This window comes from Nerophis ophidion, linkage group LG03 (genome assembly GCF_033978795.1).
Source record: "Nerophis ophidion isolate RoL-2023_Sa linkage group LG03, RoL_Noph_v1.0, whole genome shotgun sequence".
NCBI classification, from domain to species: Eukaryota; Metazoa; Chordata; class Actinopteri; order Syngnathiformes; family Syngnathidae; genus Nerophis; species Nerophis ophidion.
Genome location: NC_084613.1, coordinates 29675480 through 29700386, shown reverse-complemented (window position 1 = coordinate 29700386; position 24907 = coordinate 29675480). Strand labels below are relative to the sequence as shown.

Here is a 24907-nt window from a genome sequence, read left to right as displayed (position 1 = left end):
GAATCAAAAAAAAGAAGAAAAAAAGAGGTGCAGCACATAATTACACATGTCTTTGTCTTAAAAAGGATGCCTTTGTTATGTCACCATTGCAGTGCATCACAAACGGGGCCCGGAGCCAGGGCGTCCCGTCATCACTTCACATGCCAGACAAGGTGTTGAATTTTGTCAAAGATCACTTCCTCATGGACAGCGTGCTTCGCAGCCAGCCTCTGCTGCTCAAACGCCACGTTCGCTACACGCAGATTGCAGTGCATCAAGTGCGGGCAGAGCACAAGGCCTACCATGTGCTTTTCATCGGGACAGGTACAGGAACATCACACATATTAGACTTTTTCAAGTCGGTGTTACACAGCCCTAACTGGGCCCAGGCACATATTTTACATGAAAAAATCACAACATGGCAAATGTTGCATGAATGGCAACAGGTGGCTCCACATATTGTTCTGCCCGTCTCTGACGGAGCGAGGTGACCAAGGATACATTAATTGTAGTAAAAAAAATTGCGATTGTTGTCGTGATCCTAGGATGCAGAGACATGCAGGCGGGATGGTCCCTTTTAGGTTTGCACCGTATCCCGGTACTAATAAAGTACTGCGGTACTAATGAATTAAAAACAGTACTATACCGCCTCTGAATAATACTGGTGTTGTTTTTTTTGTTTTTTTTATGGATATCATGGCACGCCATCATCCCAACATGCTGGAGCAAAGGCACATGCGCAATGCACACGTACGGAGTACTTACATGGAGACACGGTGTAAAGACATAATAGGCAGAATGGACGCAATTTTGCTTAAAAACTATTGGTAAATGTTAAGCTATAAACACTGAAGCGCCACCGTACAGAAGGTACTTTAAAACATAGCTAGTTGAGGTGGCGACTTGTCCAGGGTGTACCCCGCCTCCAGCACCCCCGCAACCCCAAAAGGGACAAGCGGTAGAAAATGGATGGAGGGATAGGTAGCTAGCGGCTAATGTCCATCTACAGTCGGCAGTGTTTTAGCTACTCCTAAAACACTAGTCATATTTATACTGTGTATATGTATATATATATATATATATATATATATATGTATATCATCCATCCATCCATCCATTTTCTACCGGTTATTCCCTTTTGGGGTGGCGGGGGGCGCTGGCGCCTATCTCAGCTACAATCGGGCGGAAGGCGGGGTACACCCTGGACAAGTCGCCACCTCATCGCAGGGCCAACACAGATAGACAGACAGCATTCACACTCACATTCACACACTAAGGCCAATTTTAGTGTTGCCAATCAACGTATCCCCAGGTGCATGTCTTTGGAGGTGGGAGGAAGCCGGAGTACCCGGAGGGAACCCACGCAGTCACGGGGAGAACATGCAAACTCCACACAGAAAGATCCTCAGCCTGGAATTGAACCCAGGACTGCAGGACCTTCGTATTGTGAGGCAGACGCAGTAACCCCTCTGCCACCGTGAAGCCCTTATATATATATATATATATATATATATATATATATATATATATATATATATATATATATATATATATATATATATATATATATATACATATATATATATATATATATATACATACATATATATGTATACCTCGGATTGACGTTTTCTGTAAAAAAAAAAACACAAAAAAAACAAAAGTAAATAATAGACAGGTTACAAAAGGGTTTATTTTTCGTCGCATTTAACAATCAATAAATCCGCTTCAGCATTTAAAACATATCTTACGTGGTACTACCATGAATTGATTTACGTGGACCCCAACTTAAACAAGTTGAAAAAATATGTACTGTACTGAGCAAACTACTAATAAGAGTTTCAATCAAACAAATACTTTCAAAATTAAAATAATTGCATAAAACAAATGAAACATGAGCAAATAAAGTAATAAAATATTTGAACTCACATTTTGTAGTACCCATCCGACGCTGTATAAGCCAATAGTACCATCGTAGTCGCTCGATTCGTGTGAAAGTGGCGGGCATTTCCCCATTTCACCGCCGCTGTTGTGCCAAAATGTGATTGCCTGCCAAAAATGTACAGTATGTCCTTCGCGGGAGCACACACCACTGGCTAAACCTGTATTGCTTGGGTTCGTCTGTCCACAGTGGGTGTAAGACAAACACTTTATCTTCGTGGTTTTTGTACTGGTGAGTTTTATGTGGCTTTCTATAGATCGTATGTTTCTGGTGCGATTACCTGTTTTCGCGACATTTCAATCAATCAATCAAAGTCTATTTATATATCCCTAAATCACAAGTGTCTCAAAGGGCTGCACAAGCCACAACGACATCCGTGGTTCAGCGCCCACATAAGGGCACGGAAAAACTCACAACCCAGTGGGACGTCGAAGAGAATGGCTATGAGAAACCTTGGAGAGGACCCCCTCTAGGGGAGACCGGATGCAATGGACGTCGAGTGGGTCTGACATAATATTGTGGAAGTCCAGTCCATAGTGGCTCTAACATATTAGTGACACCGACATGTGATTGGAAACTCACTTGGGGGTCCCAATCACAGCGTAAGGCCAGCTAGAAGGCCTTACTGACAACAACTCGTGATCTGATTGGCTATGGCTATTATCTATCAACTGCATGTGTCCGTTCACTTACAGCGCACGGACGCACGCATTGTTTATTCTGAAGGCTTCGGGCAGATTTGGTACAGCATGGCAACTAGGGGTGTAACGGTACGTGTATTTGTATTGAACCGGTTCGGTGCGGAGGAGTACCGAACGAGTTCCACACGAACATATGAAGTAGCCGCCAATGCTAAAGTCTTAACAAGCTGCTCCGCTCCGTTCTGCCTCTGTCTCCTGCACAGCACCCTGCATTGTCCCTCCCACACAACCATCTGATTGGTTACAACAGTAGCGATAACGGCCAATCATCAGTGCGTATTCAGAGCGCATCTAGTCAGTGCTTCAGCGTCGAGCAGATAGGCGTTTAGCAGGGGAGCAACGAACTCTCCCCAAATTATACTAAACACTTCCAAGTCAACTACTTTCTAAAAATCACTATGAGTCCGTTGACTTCCTAGAAACAAACTGCTCACTCAGCTCACTCGCAGTCCTGTCTTTAGGTGAAGGCTAGTTAGCTTTTAGCGTAATGTTAGCTCATTTTGCGGTGTGTGTGTGTGTGTGTGTGTGTGTGTGTGTGTGTGTGTGTGTGTGTGTGTGTGTGTGTGTGTGTGTGTGTGTGTGTGTGTGTGTGGGTGTGTGTGTGTGTGTGTGTTACGGACAGTGTTGATTGAGGTGTGTTGAAGCAGCAAAAAAGGACAATATGTTAAATGAAAAGTTTGTCTCTGATAGTATATATAATAATGTAAGTGCATCATAAAGCCCACATGAACTCCATGGTGTTCAGGGATGAATAGTCTCTCCTGTTGCTATTGTACTATTTTTCAGCTATAGTTAGGTTAATCATTAGTAATGTAGCAGCCTAGTTTTGAATGGCAGGGTCCCTGCTATCACATGTTGATACAAATACAACATTTACATAATAAAAATCAACTACAGGCTTCACAAATGCTGTAATAGATTAAGCATGATGAGATGACTTGAAACTGTTTCATGTTGCACGTTTTATATGTAGAAGAAAAGTCATTTTATTTAATCTAAGCATCTTTTTGAGGCAGTTTAATGTGGATTAACGTTGGCAGAATCATTATACTGTTCCCAATGTTAAAAGGATCAAGCCATTGTTTACAAATTTGGTAAATAAATAACCAAAAAATTTATATTTTGTTGTTTTCTTACTGTACCGAAAATTAACCGAACCGTGACCTCTAAACAGAGGTACGTACCGAACCGAAATTTTTTTGTGCCGTTACACCCCTAATGGCAACATAAGCTAGCTAAATTCTGATTGGATGCAAACTGAGAATAAAAACAACAGCACTGAAAGGAGAATATTATGACATGAACAGAATATGAATACTTTTACTTTTGACTTTTTTTGGTTATGTTAGGCCAGCAAAGAAGGCCTTGCTGGCCCTGACGGCCGACCACTTAAAAGGTGTTCTGAGGTGTTGTGTTCAAGCGGACCTGTGTCTCCTTTCTAGATGACGGCAGACTCCACAAAGCCATGAGTGTGAAGAACAAGATGCACATCATCGAGGAGATAGTGCTTTTCCGTGACTCCCGGCCCGTGCAGCACATAGAGCTCGACGCCGAAGAGGTAAGAGCGCTCTCACGCTGGAAAGCCATAACAAGCTTACCAAATGCATTTACTGGCAATTTAGGGCTTCTATGAGGCACGAAGACTCACAGCCTAAAGGAGACGTTGTGTTAAATGATCTAATTACACGCCACTGTCCCTCGGGGGGGAACTGCAAACAGCTGGGGCGTTAACTGCAGGAACTCTGGCACTTCATGAACGATGCCGCGTCTTCATTCAGATGTTGTGTATTTGCATTAGGATCAGACAAGGAGTGGGGAAACAGAGACACCCTGGCTAAGCGTGTTGCACTCTTCCTCACACATGCACATCCTCCACAGGGTCGGCTCTATGTTTCCACTTTCTCTGAACTGGTGGAGGTCCCAGTAGCGAACTGCACTAATTACCAGAGCTGCGGGGAGTGCATCCTCTCCAGGGACCCTTACTGCGCCTGGAATGGCAGGCAGTGCGTGGATGTCAGACGGGCTCCACCAAGCAAGTACGGAGCCCTTCTGGCTTTTGTAGACCTTCCAGGCAGACATTTCTATGATAATTTGGAATAAAAGGAGTGTGCATCTTTGCAGCGTGTTGCAGCAGGATGTGGACAATGCAGACGCAGCAGCTATTTGCAACAGGACGGCGGCCAGCGCACGCTTTGCTAAATCTGCACACGCACGTAAGTACAGTCACCTTATTAGGTACAACCGATGATGGGACGCACAAGCCTGCATGAAACACAATGTTCTTAAAGTGGACTTACAGTGAATTTGTATTTGCTCAATATATATTTTGAGCTGGTAAAAGGCTATAATGTTTTTGTTAAAAATATTCACATTTACATTTTAAAAAAGTACTTATATCCCTATTATTGAAAGTTCTGAAAAAACACAAGCGGATTTATTCACTGGTGATGAAGTTCGATTTAACACATGGAAACTAGGTCAAAATTAAAAAACAATGTTGTTTTTCAAACCCCGTTTCCATAGGAGTGGGGAAATTGTGTTAGATGTAAATATTTATGGAATACAATAATTTGCAAATCCTTTTCAACCCATATTCAATTGAATGCACTACATTAGGGACGGCGTGGCGCAGTGGGAGAGTGGCCGAGCGCAACCCGAGGGTCACTGGTTCAAATCCCACCTAGAACCAACCTCGTCACGTCCGTTGTGTCCTGAGCAAGACACTTCACCCTTGCTCCTGATGGGTGCTGGTTGGCGCCTTGCATGGCAGTTCCCTCCATCTGTGTGTGAATGTGTGTGTGAATGGGTAAATGTGGAAGTAGTGTCAAAGCGCTTTGAGTACCTTGAAGGTAGAAAAGAGCTATACAAGTACAACCCATTTATCATTTATAGACAAGATGTTCAAACTCATAAACTTAATTTTTTTTTTGCAAATAATAATTATCTTAGAATTTCATGGCTGCAACACGTGCCAAAGTAGTTGGGAAAGGGCATGTTCACCACTGAGTTACATCACCTTTTCTTTTAGCAACACTCAATAAAAGTTTGGGAACTGAGGAGACACATTTTTGAAGCTTTTCAGGTGGAATTCTTTCCCATGTACAGCTTAAGTTGTTCAACAGTCCGGGGTCTCTGTTGTCGTATTTTAGGCTTCAAAATGTTCAATGGGAGACAGGTCTGGACTACAGGCAGGCCAGTGTAGTACCCGGACTCTTTTACTATGAAGCCACGCTGTTGTAACACATGGTGTGGCATTATCTTGCTGAAATAAACAGAGGGGTCCATAATAACATTGCTTGAATGGCAATATATTTTGCTCCAAAACCTGTATGTACCTTTCAGCATTAATGGTTCCTTCGCAGATGCGTAAGTTACCCATGCCTTAGGCTCTAATATACCCCCATACCATCACAGATGCTGCCTTTTGAACTTTGCGCCTATAACAATCCGGATGGTTCTTTTCCTCTTTGTTCCCGAGGACACAAATGTCCATAAATTCCAAAAAACAATTTGAAATGTGGACTTGTCAGACCACAGAACACTTTTCCACTTTGCATCAGTCAATCTTAGATGATCTCGGGCCCAGAGAAGCCGGCGGTGTTTCTGGATGTTGTTGATAAACGGCTTTCGCTTTACATAGTACAGCTTTAACTTGCACTTACAGATGTAGCGACAAACTTTATTTAGTGACAGTGGTTTTCTGAAGTCTTCCTGAGTCCACGTGGTGATATCCTTTAGAGATTGATGTCGGTTTTTGATACAGTGCTGTCTGAGGGATCCAAGGTCACGGTCATTCCAATATTGGTTTCCGGCCATTCCGCTTACGTGGAGTGATTTCTCCAGATTCTCCGAACCTTTTGATGATATTATGGACCGTAGATGTTGAAATCCCTAAATTTCTTGCAATTTCACTTTAAGAAACGTTGTTCTTAAACTGTTTGACTATTTGCTCACACAGTTGTGGGAAAAGGGGTGCACATTTTTTGGGAAGCTGTTTGCACCCACCTGTTCCCAATTAGCATGCACACCTGTGGGATGTTCCAAATAAGTGTTTGATGAGCATTCCTCAAATGTATCCGTATGTATTGCCACCTTTCCCAACTTCTTTGCAAAAAATAAAATGTTTATCAGTTTGAACATCAAATATGTTGTCTTTGTAGCATATTCAACTGAAAATGGGTTGAAAAGGATTTGCAAATCATTGTATTCCGTTTATATTTAAATCTAATACAATTTTCCAACTCATATGGAAACAGGGTTTGTATATAGATACATGTTTTATGTGTATATATATTATATATATACAGTATGTGTATGTGTGTGCGTGTGTGTGTGTATATGTATATATATATATATTTATATATATATATATATGTGTGTGTGTGTGTGTGTATTTACACATGTATATATATATGTGTGTGTATGTATATATCTATATATGTATATGAGTGTGTGAATTTTATATATATATATGTACATATATATATATATATATATATATATATATATATATATACATATATATATACACACACATACATTTGTAACGTGTGTGTGTGTGTATTTATATAGATTTTTTTTGTTTTTTGTTTTTCCCCACACAATTTAAATGCCTTTAAATATGCATTTGTTTATAAATGATAGCGGAATGGCCACTGTACCTTAAAAGTTTAAAATATAAACATGAAAAAATCATTGTATTATTACATTCAAATTAACATTTAAGATAACTAGCAATTAGCGTTATATTTATCTGCAAGCAATTAGCGCCACCGTTTTTTCAGCTAGCGATTAGAGCACAAGGTGCCAGCTTTCTATTAGCGCCGCTCTACCGTATTATTTTTAATATCTTAGTTTTTGCACGCAAACAAACAGGACCGGTCAAATTTTTAAAACACAATTGTATACAGGTTGCGGGTCTGTGTCGCCATCAGTTTGAGGGTCCTTTGCCTGGAAAACGTTAAAGAACCCCTAATCTAGCAAACTTGCAGAAAGAAAATAATGTTGTTTCCCAGCAAAATAAGCCATATCTGTGAACATCCCTATGCTTTTTTGACATCAAGAGTGAATATGTATCATAATTTAAAAAATAAAAATAAAAAAGGGCTTATACAGGTAGTGGGCATGTATACAAATTTAGACTTCAGTTGGTATTCAAAATTATTTGGGGCCAAAAGAAACCGATTTAAATAAAACCCTCCGATGAGGCTAGTTTAGCAGGACTGTGTTGTAAGAAAGTCAAGTGCTTCTTTAGTAAACAGCCTGACTTAAAAGACCTGAAGCTCATTGTAAACAAACGTGTGGCACTTTGGAGGAAGACATTTACCATGCTATTTGCACCAAATATGTCATGACCTGTCACCGCAGGTCTGACCTTATTTTGTATTACCTTATTTTCTGTATTTAGTTCCTGTTCAGCGCTCTTATTTTCGTTCCACTTCTTGTCATGTCTGGCTTAAGTGCTGTCATCCACACCTGTCCCGGATTGGCAATCTCGGCACACCTGTTCCGGGTTGACAATCAATTTGTCAATATGTATAATTATTACTTGTCGCTTGAATGTAATTGCTTTGCTGAACGTGCACAGCGTTCCCCGTGCACTACCCTGCTGCACTACTTGGTTGAGACTTAGAGACTCTTCTTGCCTGTGTTCCATCTCGGTGTCACTAATAGCGCAACCGTGCGGGTTTGTGACAAAATGTTCTATTAAACATTCCATGAGGAGAGGGAAAAAAACATTGAGCTTCAACACATCAACTGTAACAGCCACCAGCATGGCTATGACAGTTTTTTGAAAGCCTAGTAAGACGCCTGCCGCTTAAAAAGCTAGCCCAGAGTCGGCCGCAAAGAAATGCCCAGGACTTATTTCATGTTGCAGCTGCGTTTGAAAAGTGCAACATGTTTTTTAGGGAGCTAAAGCCATCTGTAATATCAATACGGAAACAATGGTGCTGAATGACAAGCTCTTTATCATTCTTGGACACTCTTAAAAAATATTACATTTTACAGTAGAAAAAACTGGCAGTTTAGTCGCAGAATTTTACCCTTAAAATAACAGTGGGACCGCACCGTTTTTCAATTTACAGTAATGTACAAACAATAGCTGAGGATTCGGGAAAAAAAAACAAGACAGGCAAATTTAAAGACATTTCAACTTAATTTACAGAAATACTCTTTGAAAACAGCGATTGTATATTTTATAATAAAATCTAGCAGGTCAGTTGGCAGAATTTTACCATACAAATATTGGTGGCACTATTTCCGCTTACATTAAGGAACAATAAAAACAACAACCTTATATTTTTACCGTAAAAAAAATTATGTATTTACAGTAATAAAGTGTAAAAGCAATGACTTTAGATTTTACAGTGACAAACTGGAAGTTTCAGTCGCTAGGATTATACCGTAAAAATAACAATGGAATATTTTTTTAATTTACAGTAACGTTCTGTAAAAATGACTGTAGATTGTACGATAACACAAACAAACTTAATTTACAGTAGTGCTCTGCAAAAACCATCAGCTTTGATTTTAGGGTAAAAAAAACTGGCAGGTCAGTTGCCAAAATGTTGCTGTAAAAATAACAGTGGTACCGTTTTTCTTGCAATTTAAAAAACAAAATAATAATAATTTACTGTAGTGCACTGTAAAGACAATGATCTTGGATTTTATTGGTAAAAAAAAAAGACTGATAGTTTAGTCAATAGAATTGTAGCGTAAACATAACAATGGTTTGGTTTTTCAATTTACAGTAATGCACTGAAAAAATGACTGCATATTTTCCTGTAAAAAAATTTAATTTACAGTAATGCACTGTAAAAAGACAATTACCTCAGATTCTATGGCTACAAACTAGCTGGTCAACTGAAAGATTTGACCATCAAAGATTTGATCAGTACCAGTTGTTGGATTTATAGTAATGCATTGTAAAAATGACTGTAGATTTTACGGTAAATTAAAAAACGTAATTTACAGTAATGCATTGCATAAACAATGAGCTTAGATTTATGGCTGACTGGCTGGTCAATCGCCAAAATTTTGCTGTAAAAAATAACAGCAGTACCGTTATTTGATTTATAGTAATGTTGTAAGGGACTGCAGATTTTACAGTAAAAACTACCAGGTTAGTTGCCAGAATTCCACTGTAAAAATAATGGGTCTATTGTTTTTCAATTTGCAGTAATGCACTATAAATAAGAATCTACATTTTACGGTAAAAAAACAAAAACTTCAGAGTATCCATCCATCCATTTTTTACCGCTTATTCCCTTTTGGGGTCGCGGGGGGCGCTGGCGCCTATCTCAGGTACAATCGAGCGGAAGGCGGGGTACACCCTGGACAAGTCGCCACCTCATCGCAGAACTTTAGAGTAATGAACTGTAAAAACAATGACCTTAGATTTTGCAGTAAGAAAATGGCAGGTCAGTCGCTAGAATTCTACCATAAAAATAAAAATGGTACAGTTTTTCAATTTATAGTAAAGCACTGAAAAAAACTACAGCCACAGATTTCACAATACAAAAATTAATTTAATGAAAGGTATTGAACTGTGAAATCAATGACCTTTGATTTTGTAATTAAAAACTTGCTAAAATTTTACTGTAAAAATAACAGTGGTACTGTTTAGTGATAATTGTAAACAACTGTAGATTTTACGGTAAAGAAAACCAGCAAGTCAGTTGCCAGAATTTTACTATAAAACTAACAAAGGTACTGAGTTTTTTTTTAACAGTAATGTACTATAAAAAAAATGACAGGGATTTTACTGTTAAAATAATATATATATTTTACAGTAATGCACTGTACAAACAACAGCCATCGATTTTATAGTAAAAACTGCATTTTTCCCATTAAAGCTGGTACCGTTTTTAAATGTACAGTAATTTGGTGCAAAAGCTACTAGTACATTTTACAGTAAAATTCTGGCCACTGATCTCCTAGTTGTTTTTATTTATCTATATTTACAGTGAAGTCACTAGATTTTGTCAAAGCCACCCTCGTTTGATTCTTTCTTCCCTCCAGGTGAGCAGAAGCTACAGTTAAATCTAAAAACCCTGTTTCCATATGAGTTGGGAAATTGTGTTAGATGTAAATATAAACGGAATACAATGATTTGCAAATCATTTTCAACCCATATTCAGTTCAATATGCTACAAAGACAACATATTTGATGTTCAAACTGAAAAAACGTTTTTTTTTTGCAAATAATCATTACCTTTAGAATTTGATGCCAGCAACACGTGACAAAGAAGTTGAGAAAGGTGGCAATGAATACTGATAAAGTTGAGGAATGCTCATCAAACACTTATTCGGAACATCCCACAGGGGTGCAGGCTAATTGGGAAGAGGTGGGTGCCATGATTGGGTATAAAAACAGCTTCAAAAAAATGCTCAGTCTTTCACAAGAAAAGGATGGGGCGAGGTGCCACAACAGCGTGAGCAAATAGTCAAACAGTTGAAGAACAACGTTTCTCAAAGTGCAATTGTAAGAAATTCCATGATTTCAACATCTACGGTCCAAATTATCATCAAAAAGTTCAGAGAATCTGGAGAAATCCCTCCACGTAAGCGGCATGGTCGGAAACCAACATTGAAGGACTGTGACCTTCGATCCCTCAGATGGCACTGCATCTAAAACCGACATCAATCTCTAAAAGATATAACCACATTGGCTTAGGAACACTTCAGAAAACCACTGTCACTAAAAAAATGTTGTTGCTACATATGTAAATGCAAGTTAAAGCTCTACTACGCAAAGCAAAAGCCATTTATCAACAGCATCCAGAAACGTTGCCGGTTCCTCTGGGCCCGAGATCATCTAAGATGGACTAATGCGAAGTGGAAAAGTGTTCTGTGGTCTGACGAGTCCACATTTCAAATTGTTTTTGGAAATATTCAACATTGTGTCATCCGGATCAAAAAGGAAGCAAACCATCCAGACTGTTATCGATGCAAAGTTCAAAAGCCGGCATCTGTGATGGTATAGGGGTGTATTAGTGCCCAAGGCATGGGTAACTTACACATCTGTGAAGGCACCATTAATGCTGAAAGGTACATGCAGGTTTTGGAACAACATATGCTGCCATCTAAGCGCCATCTTTTTCATGGACGCCCCTGCTTATTTCAGCAAGACAATGCCAAGCCACATTCAGCATGTAGTACAACAGCGTGGCTTCGTAAAAAAAAGAGTGCGGGTACATAAAGTTTATGAGTTTGTACATCAAATATTTTGTCTTTGTAGTCCATTCAATTGAATATGGGTTGAAAAGGATTTGCAAATCATTGTATTCCGTTTATATTCACATCTAACTTAATTTCCCAACTCATATGGAAACAGGGTTTGTAAATTACAAAAAATAATAATTATAAATAAGTTATCTGTATCAGTTTTGAGAAGCATGGAGTTGGTATAAAAATGCTATGGTTCCCTAAAGATGATACATCCCAGTTTGCTAAAAAAAAAAAAAAAGTTATTTATTAGTGTGCTCTGCATTAACTGTCAGTCAACTACTGTAAATAAGGCAGCTTCCAACCGCAACAATCATATTACACATTAAACATATTGTTATATGCATATTTATCTGTCAGCGTCAATCAAAAGTGAGCTCTGTGACGTGCAGCGTGATTCATCTTCATGTCCCCACAGGAGCGTCGACATGCCAGTTGATCACTATTCCCGCCAACACCTTCCAAGTCTTGCCTTGCGAGCTGCGTTCCAATCTGGCGGAGAGGGCGTGGGCGTTCAGCGAGAGTTCGGGTCACTTTCATTACCCGAGTCCGGATGGGGGTCTGGTGGTGGTGGCCCAGGCTGACCGACGAGAGACCTACGAGTGCTGGTCCGTGGAGGAAGGCTTCCGACAGCTGCTGGCCAACTACTGCGTGAGGGGCGAGGCCAAGCGCGAGAGCAGCACCCAGACGGGCCGCACGGGGGCGCCGGCCGCGCCGCAAGAAGAGTTCGTCATCCTGCCCGGCGAGGCTCGCTCCCCGCAGATCAACGCCAAGACCTACTGGAACGAGCTCATCGTGGTCTGCGCCCTCTTGGCCTTCTCCCTGCTGGTCTTCTCCCTGTTCGTGGTCTACCGGCACCGCGACCACATGAAGTCCATGCTAAAGGAGGGCGAGTGCCCCAACATGCAGCAGAAGAAGCCCAGGACGGCGGCGAAGCCCGTGGAGAACTTGCCGCTCAACGGCAACGCGGCGGCCGCCACCGTGACGGACCACAAGGGCTACCAGACACTCCACGACAACTACATCTGCGGCACGCCGTCGCACGAGTGCCCGTCGCCTGACAACAGCAAGAGCTTCTCCGAGGCGGAGAAGAGGCCTCAGGACTTGCAGGATAGCCGAGTGGAGATCTCGTCCAGCAGCCCACGGCCTCGGGTCAGACTGGGATCGGAGATAAAAGACTCGGTGGTGTAAAGACTGCTTGGGACTACTTTGAGTGAATGAACACGAGCGAGCGAGCGAGCGCCCGCTGAAGTACTCAATGGGAAAAAAGGAGTGGGGGGTCGGGGGGGACGTTTCATCACATGACGTTTGCACTTTGTCCTCACTCGTGCTGTTCCCGTGGTTCATGGACATTTCTTTCGATGCTTTCAAAGCGCACTGATCGCCTTCAGACATTTTGGTGCTTTCACGATACAACAGAATGTAAGTCGTGCTTGCAAAGACTCCCGCCAAGGCCAAGTTTTTCACACATGATGCGGCCCATGAGCCATACTACTGTACTGCCCGTGAGAGCACTTGGTCATTCATACCTGCCATGCGTTTCTACAAAGAAATCAACCCCATGTGTTCCGTATTCATCTGATTCTATTTTTAAAAAATCCGTTTTGGGGAAAAATGAGTCACTAGTGTATTCCTAAAGTTCCCCTGTTCTGGTTTTAGGAGCTCTGTTAGACTTTTATAGCGCTGCCCCTCAGTCCGTCCTTATCACTTTGAAGAAAGGTATTTAAACCAGCCAATAGGAGCCTAGCAATCACTGAGGCTATGCACTGTCTACTGTACTGTAGCAAGGTCAACACAAAGCACATATTTAACCCAGGGGTGTCAAACACATTTTAGATCAGGGTCCACATGGAGAAAAATCCACTCTCAAGTGGTTCGGATTGGTAAAATCACTGCACGATTACTTCCAAATAGAACAAGCACATTCTGAAAATGTACAAATTTTCCATCCATCCATCCATTTCCTACCGCTTGTCCCTATTGGGGTTGCGGGGGGTGCTGGAGCCTATCTCCATTGCATTCGGGCGGAAGGCGGTGTACACCCTGGACAAGTCCTCACCTCATCACAGGGCCAACACGGACAAACAACATTCACACACTAGGCATAATGATGTTTTTTGTTTTTTTTACACTTACATGTTGCGGTTAATAGTATTCTATCTTTATGTGTCGTTATTTATACTTTCTGAATAAATTATGAGGTCATGTTCATCAGTCAACTCATTGGTGTTGATTTTCAATCTATCAAGATAGAAAAAACATATCAAAATCAAATTACAGGATGTTATTTATGTATTTTGATCATTTTCCTCAACTGATGTACCAACATCATGTGGTTTATTTTGTACATATGTAGCATCATCTACAAAAATACAAATAATTGCTATTGCTACATCCAGTGGACAGTTTAAGAACAGCTATTTCTTTCATTAAAAAAATTCAGGTTAATATTTATACCTAGCAAACTCATCCCGCGGGCCGGATAAAACCTATTTGCGGGCCTGATCCGGGCCTCGGGCCTTACGTTTGACACCCCTGATTTAACCATATTGCAACAGGAAGCACATCAGTAAAAAGTACAGTAGGACCTCAATTTACAGTCTTCTTTCTTTCTTTTCTTCCTTTTTTTCCATTTACTTCAGGCAATTACACCGTAAAGTACAAGATCGATGACACGTAATCATATTACGTCATTTAATGCAAACACAAATATACAGTATGTAATCATGACAATCCAGCTCTGCCTGGCAGGAAGTGGGAAGAAGACAACCTTTTTAATCCAACCCAGTTCCCCATTCGGTGATGAACACATTTAGAATCAATGTTACATTGTTCAAGGATTTTTATACAAATGCTATATCATGGTGGCGTTACCACACGTAGAAAAAAAAAAATCAGTACATTGTAACAAAAATTTAGACCAACAGTGTGAGAAGAATAAACAGGAAACATTGAGCACAGGCAACAATACGAGACAGAGTACATCTATTCAATATGACGGTTGCAGTGCAAATACTACAATTCCCCAACAAATAAGGTATACAATACATGAAAAAAAAAGAGGGACACTGAAAAGGACGTAATCACGGATCTGATTCAACCAGCTGCCACTTCAGCAGAGCCATGTATACACACAGCTACAAAAGTAAAACACACACACAAAAAAGCAAAACATTCTGTAACACATTGTGCATATACGATAGCACCAGTGACGTGCAGTCAACTTAACACCAGGTGAGGCATACATACTTTTTTTTGTTCTTTTTTTTTTACTTAAATTCATATGTGCAAATCTCGTCATTGTTGATTTAGGTTGCACATTAGAGTTACAGGGGAAAAAAGGGAGTTATTCGCTTTCATAAAAACGTTATCATGATGATATGATATGATAAATGAGTCCAAAAAAACTATTTGATAAAGTTCTTTTTAAAAAAATTTTTGGTCCCATTTGCTTTTAACAAAAATAAATCAAGTACTGTGAGTGTATATTACCTTTCTGTATTTGTATCTGAAGCAGCAATAGCTATCCTCCATGAAAACGTATTTTGTATGATCGCATTCATTTTGTCTTAAAGTCCAGTTTAGAGAAGTATTTGATCTTGGATACAGTATATAATCCTCCATGTTGGCAGACACATTCATTTAATTCAATTTAATTCCAAGAAATTAAACAATATTTTTGCATCTGACAAAAAACACCCACAAATGCTGGCTTACTCTAATAAAAATTCCATATCTGTTATAAATACCGTTAAAAAAAAAAAGAAAAGAAAAATATGCTGCCTTCTGCTGGAGAGAGCTGTGTCTGCTAGCTTGAGCGCCCCCACTTCTCCCAATGTGGCAAGTCAGAGTACTGCTGAGGCATTGAACTGCAAGTTGACAATATATCGCCCCCTACCTTGAGGCAGAGGTACTTGCTGCCTCAAGACCTGCCTTTTCCACGTGGCAACAAGAATGCGCCCCCTCGCACGCACCCCCAATACACACTGTGTGTAGCCGGGGAGGCACCGCCCCAATACACACTGTGTGTAGCCGGGGAGGCACCGCCTGTGTCTGCCTCACTTCTCATCTGCTGCATCAGGAAACATGGAATTTCCACGATTTTGACCATGAAAATTATCAAAATATACAGGAACCACACAGAAATCGCATATAAAGCATAAACAAAAAGAGAAATATTAAAACGTATTATATTTTATTACTTCGTTTTGGAACATCTCATGTTTAAGCCACCTGGTGGTAGGTGAGGCGCTGCCTCACTTGCCTCCCCTGACAGCACGTCACTGGATAGCACCATGCATAGACGAACAAAAAAACAAAACAAAAACACCATTTCAACACCCACACGCCATCGCCTGCTGGGACAGGAACACACTCAACAAAGCAACCAAGAGAGTCAGCTCCGTCCTAGGCTACCCACTAGACTGCGCTCTTAACTCCAACATTTGTATCTTAAATCAATGTCCTGCATTTAAAATTCATTAATATCATTCATTTAATTTGTGCTCGGCCCCTACAAAGCAGCACATTTTTTACATGTAACATGCCTTTTAAAAGAAAAAACAAACATGTTGAGAATAAATATTGTATAAAAACAATACATCAGAATGTACTGCTAACGACTACAGTAGTTTTTTCGAAGTAATGTAATAACAATGTACAGCATTTACACCTCGGAGAGTGAACTTCTATGGTATCTCCCTCCAGCTGCTTCTTCATCAAACATACCATCAGCAGCTTCTTCATATTCTCATGGATAAATGCCTGCCGTTGTAACCCACATTAGCCGGGAGACAGCGATTCTCTCAAAACACTCTCAAGTTGAGGTAGTACCCTGTATTTAAAAAAGCGGGATTAACATAAAGACACCAATCATCATCAGTGTATGAAGCCTGACTTATAACAGTTTATTTTCATCGACCAAATATGCGATTTAAGGGGAACATAAACCTGTTTCAGGTAATAACACAGGCAGTCTATGCAAACGCACACCGTGGGAAGGTAAGAGATGAACCCGACAACAAGTAAGCACAAACACTAGAGCTATCACTTTAAGATCAAACATGGCACTGCAAACCAAAACGTCAATTATTGTATCACTTAACGTTTCCATCGCAGCAGTTCTTGGCTTAGATATTAAAAAATGACGTGGCCAAATGTGTGTTCACAAAGGGAAATAATTCATGTGTGTTTTTTGTTTTTATCCATCATCTGGTGTGAATGTTTTTATGAGTGGAAACATCATTTTAAATTGTATTGTCTTCAACCCATTAAAGCAATAACTTCATTTCTTATACACATAAAGTTCATGCATTTGATTAATCACCGTATTACAGTATACGGACTATAAGCCGCACCCACTAAATTTTAGAAGAAAAACAGATCTTTGCATGTATTAACTTCATCGGACTATTAGCTGGAGCTATATACAGTATGTTGTGAAATGAGATGATTGCATAGAAAGGTTTTGTAAATATTACCTTAATTGTTACCTTAATTAATACCTTAATTGTTTGCTGTAACACGGCAGTAAAACGATCAAAAGTCATTGATGTCTTTATTCATCTTGTATGAGATAAATACGAATTTCTCCTTTTGTATTGAGGCTCAAAATGTTTATCAGGATTCTTGTTCCTTTTACTTTGCAAACACTTTGAGTTTGAACAGTTTTGTAAAGTGGATTGTTTTAGTACTTTGTTCAATTTATTTTAAATTCCATTCCATAATTCATCCTTTAGCGAAGAGAAATTCATAATTTAGTCGCACCTCATGGGTCCAATAAAGCTTAGAGCAAAAGTAGCGGTTTATAGTCCGAAAAATACAACATCTTTCTTCAAATCAACTAAGCAGCATTTTTTTCATATTGCCATTTTTTTTTTTTATTCAAAAAGAACACAAAGATTTCTGCACAAGAAATTACGAAACCTTTGGTGTTTTTTTGCGAGGCACAAATCTGCATTATGCCTTGTTAGAATATAATCAAGATGTGCCTCTTGGTACCACAAAACTAACCAGGTAACTCAGAAAGAAGAAGTAAATGTGGTTTAATATTGTCACCATCGTCTTTTCTTTGTTTCGTGGCTTCAAGCTCCATTAGGGACTCAAATCTTTGTTGAAACCACTGCGTGGGTTTATTTATGTCAGACACAAATACGCAAAGTATTCACTTCTCTGCACTGCGCTGTGTGGCTCTAATCAATCGCACAGACTATGTCCTGCTTTGACTGTTATCTTCGAGAAAAAGGCAGCTGTGGTGGCTTTCATGGCGTCGGAAAGGCTACTTCCATAAGAATAAACCCCGAAAGAGGCAGAGCTACTATTGTGAAACAAGCTGGTCCAACAAGTTATAATTGCTCTGTAAAGAAATTGAACCACTATTGTCAGTTCTTTAAAATGTGACACGTATTGTGACTATTAAAAAAAAGGTCTTTATGTACAATTGTTTTGTAAATTCAGCTGCCTGTGTACAAAAGAAAATGTATTTTTTTGTATCATACATCATTTTTTTTCTCATTTTTTTGTATTGCATATAGAAAAAGGCACTTTATTGTATTTTTTTTCCCCCAAATAAAAATCGAATACATTTTACTAAAATGACTATTTATTTTTGAATAACCAGTTTGTTGTTTTAGATTGTGGCAAAGCAAAACTCCAATAAAAGCACAATAACAATGCTAACATGTGAGTCCATAACCAAGAAAAATAAAGTACAGGAAATTATTTTTGTATTGCATTAAATCGTATATAAAGTATTCCACATATTAATTACAGACACTTGTTTAAGGCAGGGCAGGGCTCCCGTCCAAAGGCAAAACCTAGTAACTCACTTCTAGCTCATTTTGAGAAAACAAAGGAAAACCAATCTATCTTGATGCTGTCTTACAAAGATCTACAAAGTCATCAAACGTATAGATGTTTTCTTGACCTTTCATTTTCTTGCCGATTGAGCCATGGATTGAATCTGGTCTCATGAACGTGTGCCCTTTCTCCAGATATTTTATCACAATCTCGGGTGGGCCCCATTCTGCGTTTGCACATTGGGCAAGAGCCGTGTACAGCGTCCAGTTTTTATTTTGACCTCCACAGTTATCTGCCCAAAAGAGTATGCAAGGGGAAGAATCAAGAACAATACATTTAATGAAGGTGCTTGCAACGTCCTGGGCCAATCTTCCAAATATCTCCTCGTGCCATAATATCACATAATCAGGTTGACCGTCGGCTCCCATTCGTGCAAATGTCTCATTAAAGACAATAAGGCGACTGACAAAGAAGCTCCAATTGGTCCCTTGAGATACTAGGTTTTTCTGTTGTACCTACGCGGTTATGTGGTAGTTGCTAGGTCCTGCCATGCGCGTAACAGCTTACTTACGGAACAAATTACAATATCACATACACTAATGTAAAGCATATCACCTAGGAACTCCAAAATTATTATCTCAGTTTTGACCAAAATTTAGTTACTGGGTTTTGCCTTTGGACGGGAGAGGGGTTCTCAAATATTAACACTGAATTTGTCATCTTACTCTATATTTTAATTGTATTCAATAATTATATCTAACCTACTTACAGCTTAACGGGATAAACCCTGTCCAATTATATGAAACCATATGCTAATCACAATATTATTAATAAAGCTTAGGTTTTTACGGCACACACGAGCTCCGTGCCTCCCTCCTCCGTGGAGGTGCTCAGAAGCTCTGCTCTGAGCACCCACGCTCATCAAGCAGATCGCGCCCACACTCCGCCGCAGCTGGAGGAAATCAACACCCAACACACCTGGCTCGGATGAGGAACGACAGCATAAAGACCTTCGACTCTGACTCATCGTCGTCGGAACATAGCTCTGCTTGCGGTAACAATCACGTCTTGCTCTTGTTCTTGCTCTTGCTCTTGCTCTTGCTCTTGCTCTTGGTCTTGCTCGTACTCACTTGCCTGTTTCCTTGTGCCTCGTTTCCTGATCCCAGTGTTGTCTCTCGTTTTCCCCACAGTGCCAGTGTCCCAGCCTCGCTGTGTACCTCCGCTGCTGTTTTTCCCTCCTGGACTTTGTTTGCTCTCCCTGATTCTTGACCCCGTTTTTGGACTTCCGGATTTCGCCCTCCTGCTCTCGACCCCCGCTCTGACCTTGGACTTCCCCTTGGGTCATCCCCTTTGGACTTGGACGTTTATCATTCAACATGCACCTCGACAACCCTTACGGTATTCATATGGTAAATTTCCACACATAGTCTCTCATGCAAACACATAGTAGCATACACACCCCATTCACTCATCAAGCACAATACACCTGTTGAGCTTGACATTCTGTTGTCGTGCCGTCTCCTTCCCCCGGTCCGCATAACATAGGTTAGGCTGATTATAAAATTAAATACTAACCAAATATTCAGCAATAGAAGGCATTCATAAAAACTAATGAAAATACATCCATCCATCCATCTTCTTCCGCTTCACCGAGGTCTGGTCGCGGGGGCAGCAGCTTAAGCAGGGAGGCCCAGACTTCTCTCTCCCCAGCCACTTCGTCTAGCTCTTCCGGGGGATCCCGAGGCGTTCCCAGGCCAGCCGGGAGACATAGTCTTCCCGACGTGTCCTGGGTCTTCCCCGTGGCCTCCTACCGGTTGGACGTGCCCTAAACACCTCCTTAGGGAGGCGTCCGGGTGGCATCCTGACCAGATGCCCGAGCCACCTCATCTGGCTCCTCTCCATGTGGAGGAGCAGCGGCTTTACTTTGACCTCATCTCGGATGGCAGAGCTTCTCACCCTATCTCTAAGGGAGAGCCCCGCCACACGGTGGAGGAAACTCATTTCGGCCGCTTGTACCCGTGATCTTGTCCTTTCGGTCATGACTCAAAGCTCATGACCATAGGTGAGGATGGGAACGTAGATCGACCGGTAAATTGAGAGCTTTGCCTTACGGTTCAGCTCCTTCTTCACCACAACGGATCGGTACAACGTCTGCATTACTGAAGACGCCGCACCGATCCGCCTGTCGATCTCACAATCCACTCTTCCCCCACTCGTGAACAAGACTCCTAGGTACTTGACCTCCTCCACTTGGGGCAAGGTCTCCTCCCCAACCCGGAGATACAATTACATAGTGCTATAAATAAACAACTTCATTCTAACTAAATTAATCATGAATAATAATAATAATATATATATATATATATATATATATATATATATATATATATATATGTATATATATATGTATATGTTTCCTAACTAAACTGGTAATAAAATTAAAGTGCAAATGAAAATACAGCCTTTAGACATATTTTCTGCGATTACGGACCTTTTCTATGACTTTAGCGCCAGACTTCTTCTGTTTGTTTGCTATGGTTATTACTGCCACAAGTGGTTTGATTGATTGATTGATTGATTGAAACTTTTATTAGTAGATTGCACAGTTCAGTACATATTCAGTACATATTCCGTACAATTGACCACTACATGGTAACACCGAATAAGTTTTTCAACTTGACGTTAATCAATTCATGGTAAAAGTGTATTACAACTAAGTACTGCTGCGGCCCAACAATGGTTAAGAAACAGTGGTTTAAGGTTAAGTTTATAGATGGGAATCTTCGATCCGATTCCGATTCCTGGGGTGACGATTCGGTAAAATTCAGAATCAATTCTCAAAATCAACACAATTCTTGATTCGAATCAATTCTTTCAAAGTATCATTTGGTATAATAATTACAATGGAACTTTTTCCAAACAGGTTACAGTTAAGACAAGCTCCTTTTTTGTTGCGTGAAGATGGTCTAAAACCATATGTTAAAAATTAATTAAATAGAAAAAAAAATGCTGAAATAAAAAAAAAATCAACGATTTTAGACAATTATGAATCGGGATGAATAAGAATAGTGATTATGATGTAAAGGTTTTTTGTGAACACCTAGTATACACAATAAATGTGATAAAATTTCGCCTATAATATCATATAATCATTATAATTAGGTATATACTAATTATAAATATCATAATAGGAATAATGAACACACTTAAGTTTAGTTCAGTTTCAGTTTATTTGGAACATGCATATGATACAATGTAATTCATCACACATTTCCAGTTGTTTCATTACAGCACGTCCGAAAGGGAGTAGGAAGAAGCTGAGCTCATTTAATCCTACCCCTTTTCATACATTAGCAATTTTATCCAGTTTCCTTGTTTTCTGTAACAGAACAGTGAACAAATAAATAAATAATATACCATAGTAAGCAAACCAATGCTAAATACATAAATAATAGGGGTGTGGGAAAAAATCGATTCAAATATGAATCGCGATTCTCACGTTGTGCGATTCAGAATTGCTTCTAATTTTTTTTTAAATCGATTTTTTTATTGTTATTTTATTTTATTTTTTTTAATTAATCTAACAAACCACTACACAGCAATACCATAACAATGCAATCCAATTCCAAAACCAAACCTGACCCAGCAACACTCACAACTGCAATAAACAGAGCAATTTGGGAAACACAAACACGACACAGAACAAACCAAAAGTAGTGAAACAAAAATGAATAATATCAACAACAGTATCAATATTAGTTATAATTTCAGCATACCAGTGATTAAAAATCCCTCACTGACATTATCATTAGATATTTATAAAAAAAAAAAAAGAAAGAACAATAGTGTCACAGTGGCTTACATTTGCATCGCATCTCATAAGCTTGACAACACACTGTGTCCAATATTTTCACAAAGATAAAATAAGTAATATTTTTGGTTCGTTTAATAGTTAAATCAAATTTACATTATTGCAATCAGTTGATAAAACATTGTCCTTTACAATTATAAAAGCTTTTGAAAAAAAATATACTACTCTGCTTGCATGTCAGCAGACTCGGGTGGATCCTGCTGAAATCCTATGTATTGAATGAATAATACAGAATCGTTTTGAATCGGAAAAATATCGTTTTTGAATCGAGAATCGCGTTGAATCGAAAAAAAAAAATCGATATATAATCAAACCGTTACCCCAAGAATCGATATTGAATCGAATCGTGGGACACCCAAAGATTCGCAGCCCTAATAAATAATATTTGTTTCAATGATAAAAAAATATTTATAGAAATTGACAGAAACACAGTAATAATTTAAAAAAAATGAAAGCAGGAGTAAAAACCTCACAGATACATATTATAAATAGATAAAAAAAAGAATATATTATGAATAAAACTGATAATATTGTTGTATTGCTTTTATTTTCTCGATTGTTGTGATTGTTACGTTGTTGTTTTTCCTGTAATATGGGTCAACCTGAGTGTGAAATAAATGCATAAATGGCTAAAATCAAAGACAAAAAAATACCCTGGTAAATATTAGGATAATAATGAATGTAGCATAAGTGCAATCAAACAATTTGGTTCTCAGCTCTTCTTTCTCGGTATTCAATAGCCACCATTTAGTACTGTTCCCTAAAGGGAGGGATATCACTGCTCTATATTGTTTGTACTGAAGTTTACCAGACGTGTTGTATGTATCATGCTGGACAAAAACGGCACGACTTTTACAAAAATAAAGATCAAAGAATCAAATACGACTTGTTCTTTAAATTATTAGTTGTATGAAGTGTCAATGAACAAAGACATTGGAAAAGCTCCAGAAGACAATTATCTGCCGTCACACACACCTTGAAGGTAAATAGGCCGGAGATGCGCACGCACGCTGATGACGACACGTTATTGGCAGGGTTCTCGCAGCAGGAGAGGCTAAGCCCCGCCTCCTCGGGGTTTAAACGGCCAATCAGATGAGGCAGTATGAGTGTTTGGGACTCTCGAGGATTGATAAACTTGAGTAAAATGAGCTCGTCCGCTTGGAGTTTTTAAATGCTTGAAGTTTGGAGAACATGGAGGCAGCCAACCTACAAAAGCTCTTCTCCGCCTGTGACGTAAACCAGTCGGGTAAGATCGAGTTCGAGGACTTCGCGGAGGTTTGCGAGGAGCTCAACGTCCCAGAGGCCGAGGTCCGGACTCTGTTCGGGAAGTTCGAGGCGGACGAGGAGGGATGCATCGACTACAGCAGGTTCTCCTGCAGGTTCCGGGAGGTTTTCCAGGCGTCTCCGGCACATGCTGCCAACACCAGCATGGACTTCGCCAACCGGTTCGACGCTGAAAGTGTTCTGTCTGATAAGTGAGTCCGGTCGCCCTTTAACTCACAACATATGGAGCTCGTTCACCTTGCAGCAAGGGTGTCCAAAGTACGGCACGGCGGCCATTTTTGGCTCGCTTTCCATTGCCTCTGCTTAGTGCAATAATATAATTATTTATTATAACCAAAAAAAATACTATAAGATATTTTACTAATATGGGTTTTAACCTATTATTATAAGCTGACCATAGTAGTCAAATGTACATAAATACATGTATTTATACATATACACATACAACCCTGTTTCCATATGAGTTGGGAAATTGTGTTAGATGTAAATATAAACGGAATACAATGATTTGCAAATAATTTTCAACCCATATTCAGTTGAATATGCTACAAAGACAACATATTTGATGTTCAAACTGATAAACATTTTGTTTTTTTTTTGCAAATAATCATTAACTTTAGAATTTGATGCCAGCAACACGTGACCAAGAAGTTGGGAAAGGTGGCAATAAATACTGATAAGTTGAGGAATGCTCATCAAACACTTATATGGAACATCCCACAGGTGTGCAGGCTAATTGGGAACAGGTGGGTGCCATGATGTGGTGTAAAAGCAGCTTTAATGAAATGCAAAGTAATTCACAAACAAGGATGAGGCGAGGGTCACCAATTTGTAAGCAAATTGTCGAACAGTTTTAGAACGACATATCTCAACGAGCTATTGCAATGATTTTTGGGATTTTACCATCTACGGTCCGTAAAATCATCAAAAGGTTCAGAGAATCTGGAGAAATCACTGCACGTAAGCGATTATATTACGGACCTTCGATCCCTCAGGCGGTACTGCATCAAAAACCTACATCGGTGTGTAAAGGACATCACCACATGGGCTCAGGAACACTTCATAAAACCACTGTCAGTAACTACGTTTGGTCGCTACATCTGT

At 39.7% G+C, this 24907-nt stretch overlaps 2 protein-coding genes across 4 annotated transcripts in view; both read left to right on the top strand.

Moving 5' to 3' along the window:
• sema4ba (sema domain, immunoglobulin domain (Ig), transmembrane domain (TM) and short cytoplasmic domain, (semaphorin) 4Ba) overlaps window positions 1-18444 on the top strand; it is a 209212-nt gene extending 190768 nt beyond the window's left edge. For all 3 annotated transcript variants that reach the window (XM_061894807.1, XM_061894806.1, XM_061894809.1), the window contains exons 11-15: window positions 93-303; window positions 4065-4180; window positions 4501-4658; window positions 4744-4835; window positions 12269-18444. In XM_061894807.1, coding sequence (XP_061750791.1) covers window positions 93-303; window positions 4065-4180; window positions 4501-4658; window positions 4744-4835; window positions 12269-13041 — 1350 coding nt within the window. In that variant the 3' untranslated portion in view covers window positions 13042-18444. The remainder of the gene's footprint in view (window positions 1-92; window positions 304-4064; window positions 4181-4500; window positions 4659-4743; window positions 4836-12268) is intronic.
• Window positions 18445-23608: 5164 nt separating this feature from the next.
• rasef2 (RAS and EF-hand domain containing 2) overlaps window positions 23609-24907 on the top strand; it is a 45843-nt gene continuing 44544 nt past the window's right edge. Inside the window, exon 1 of the mRNA XM_061894801.1 lies at window positions 23609-23994. Within this exon, the coding sequence (XP_061750785.1) occupies window positions 23711-23994 (284 nt within the window). The 5' untranslated portion in view covers window positions 23609-23710. The remainder of the gene's footprint in view (window positions 23995-24907) is intronic.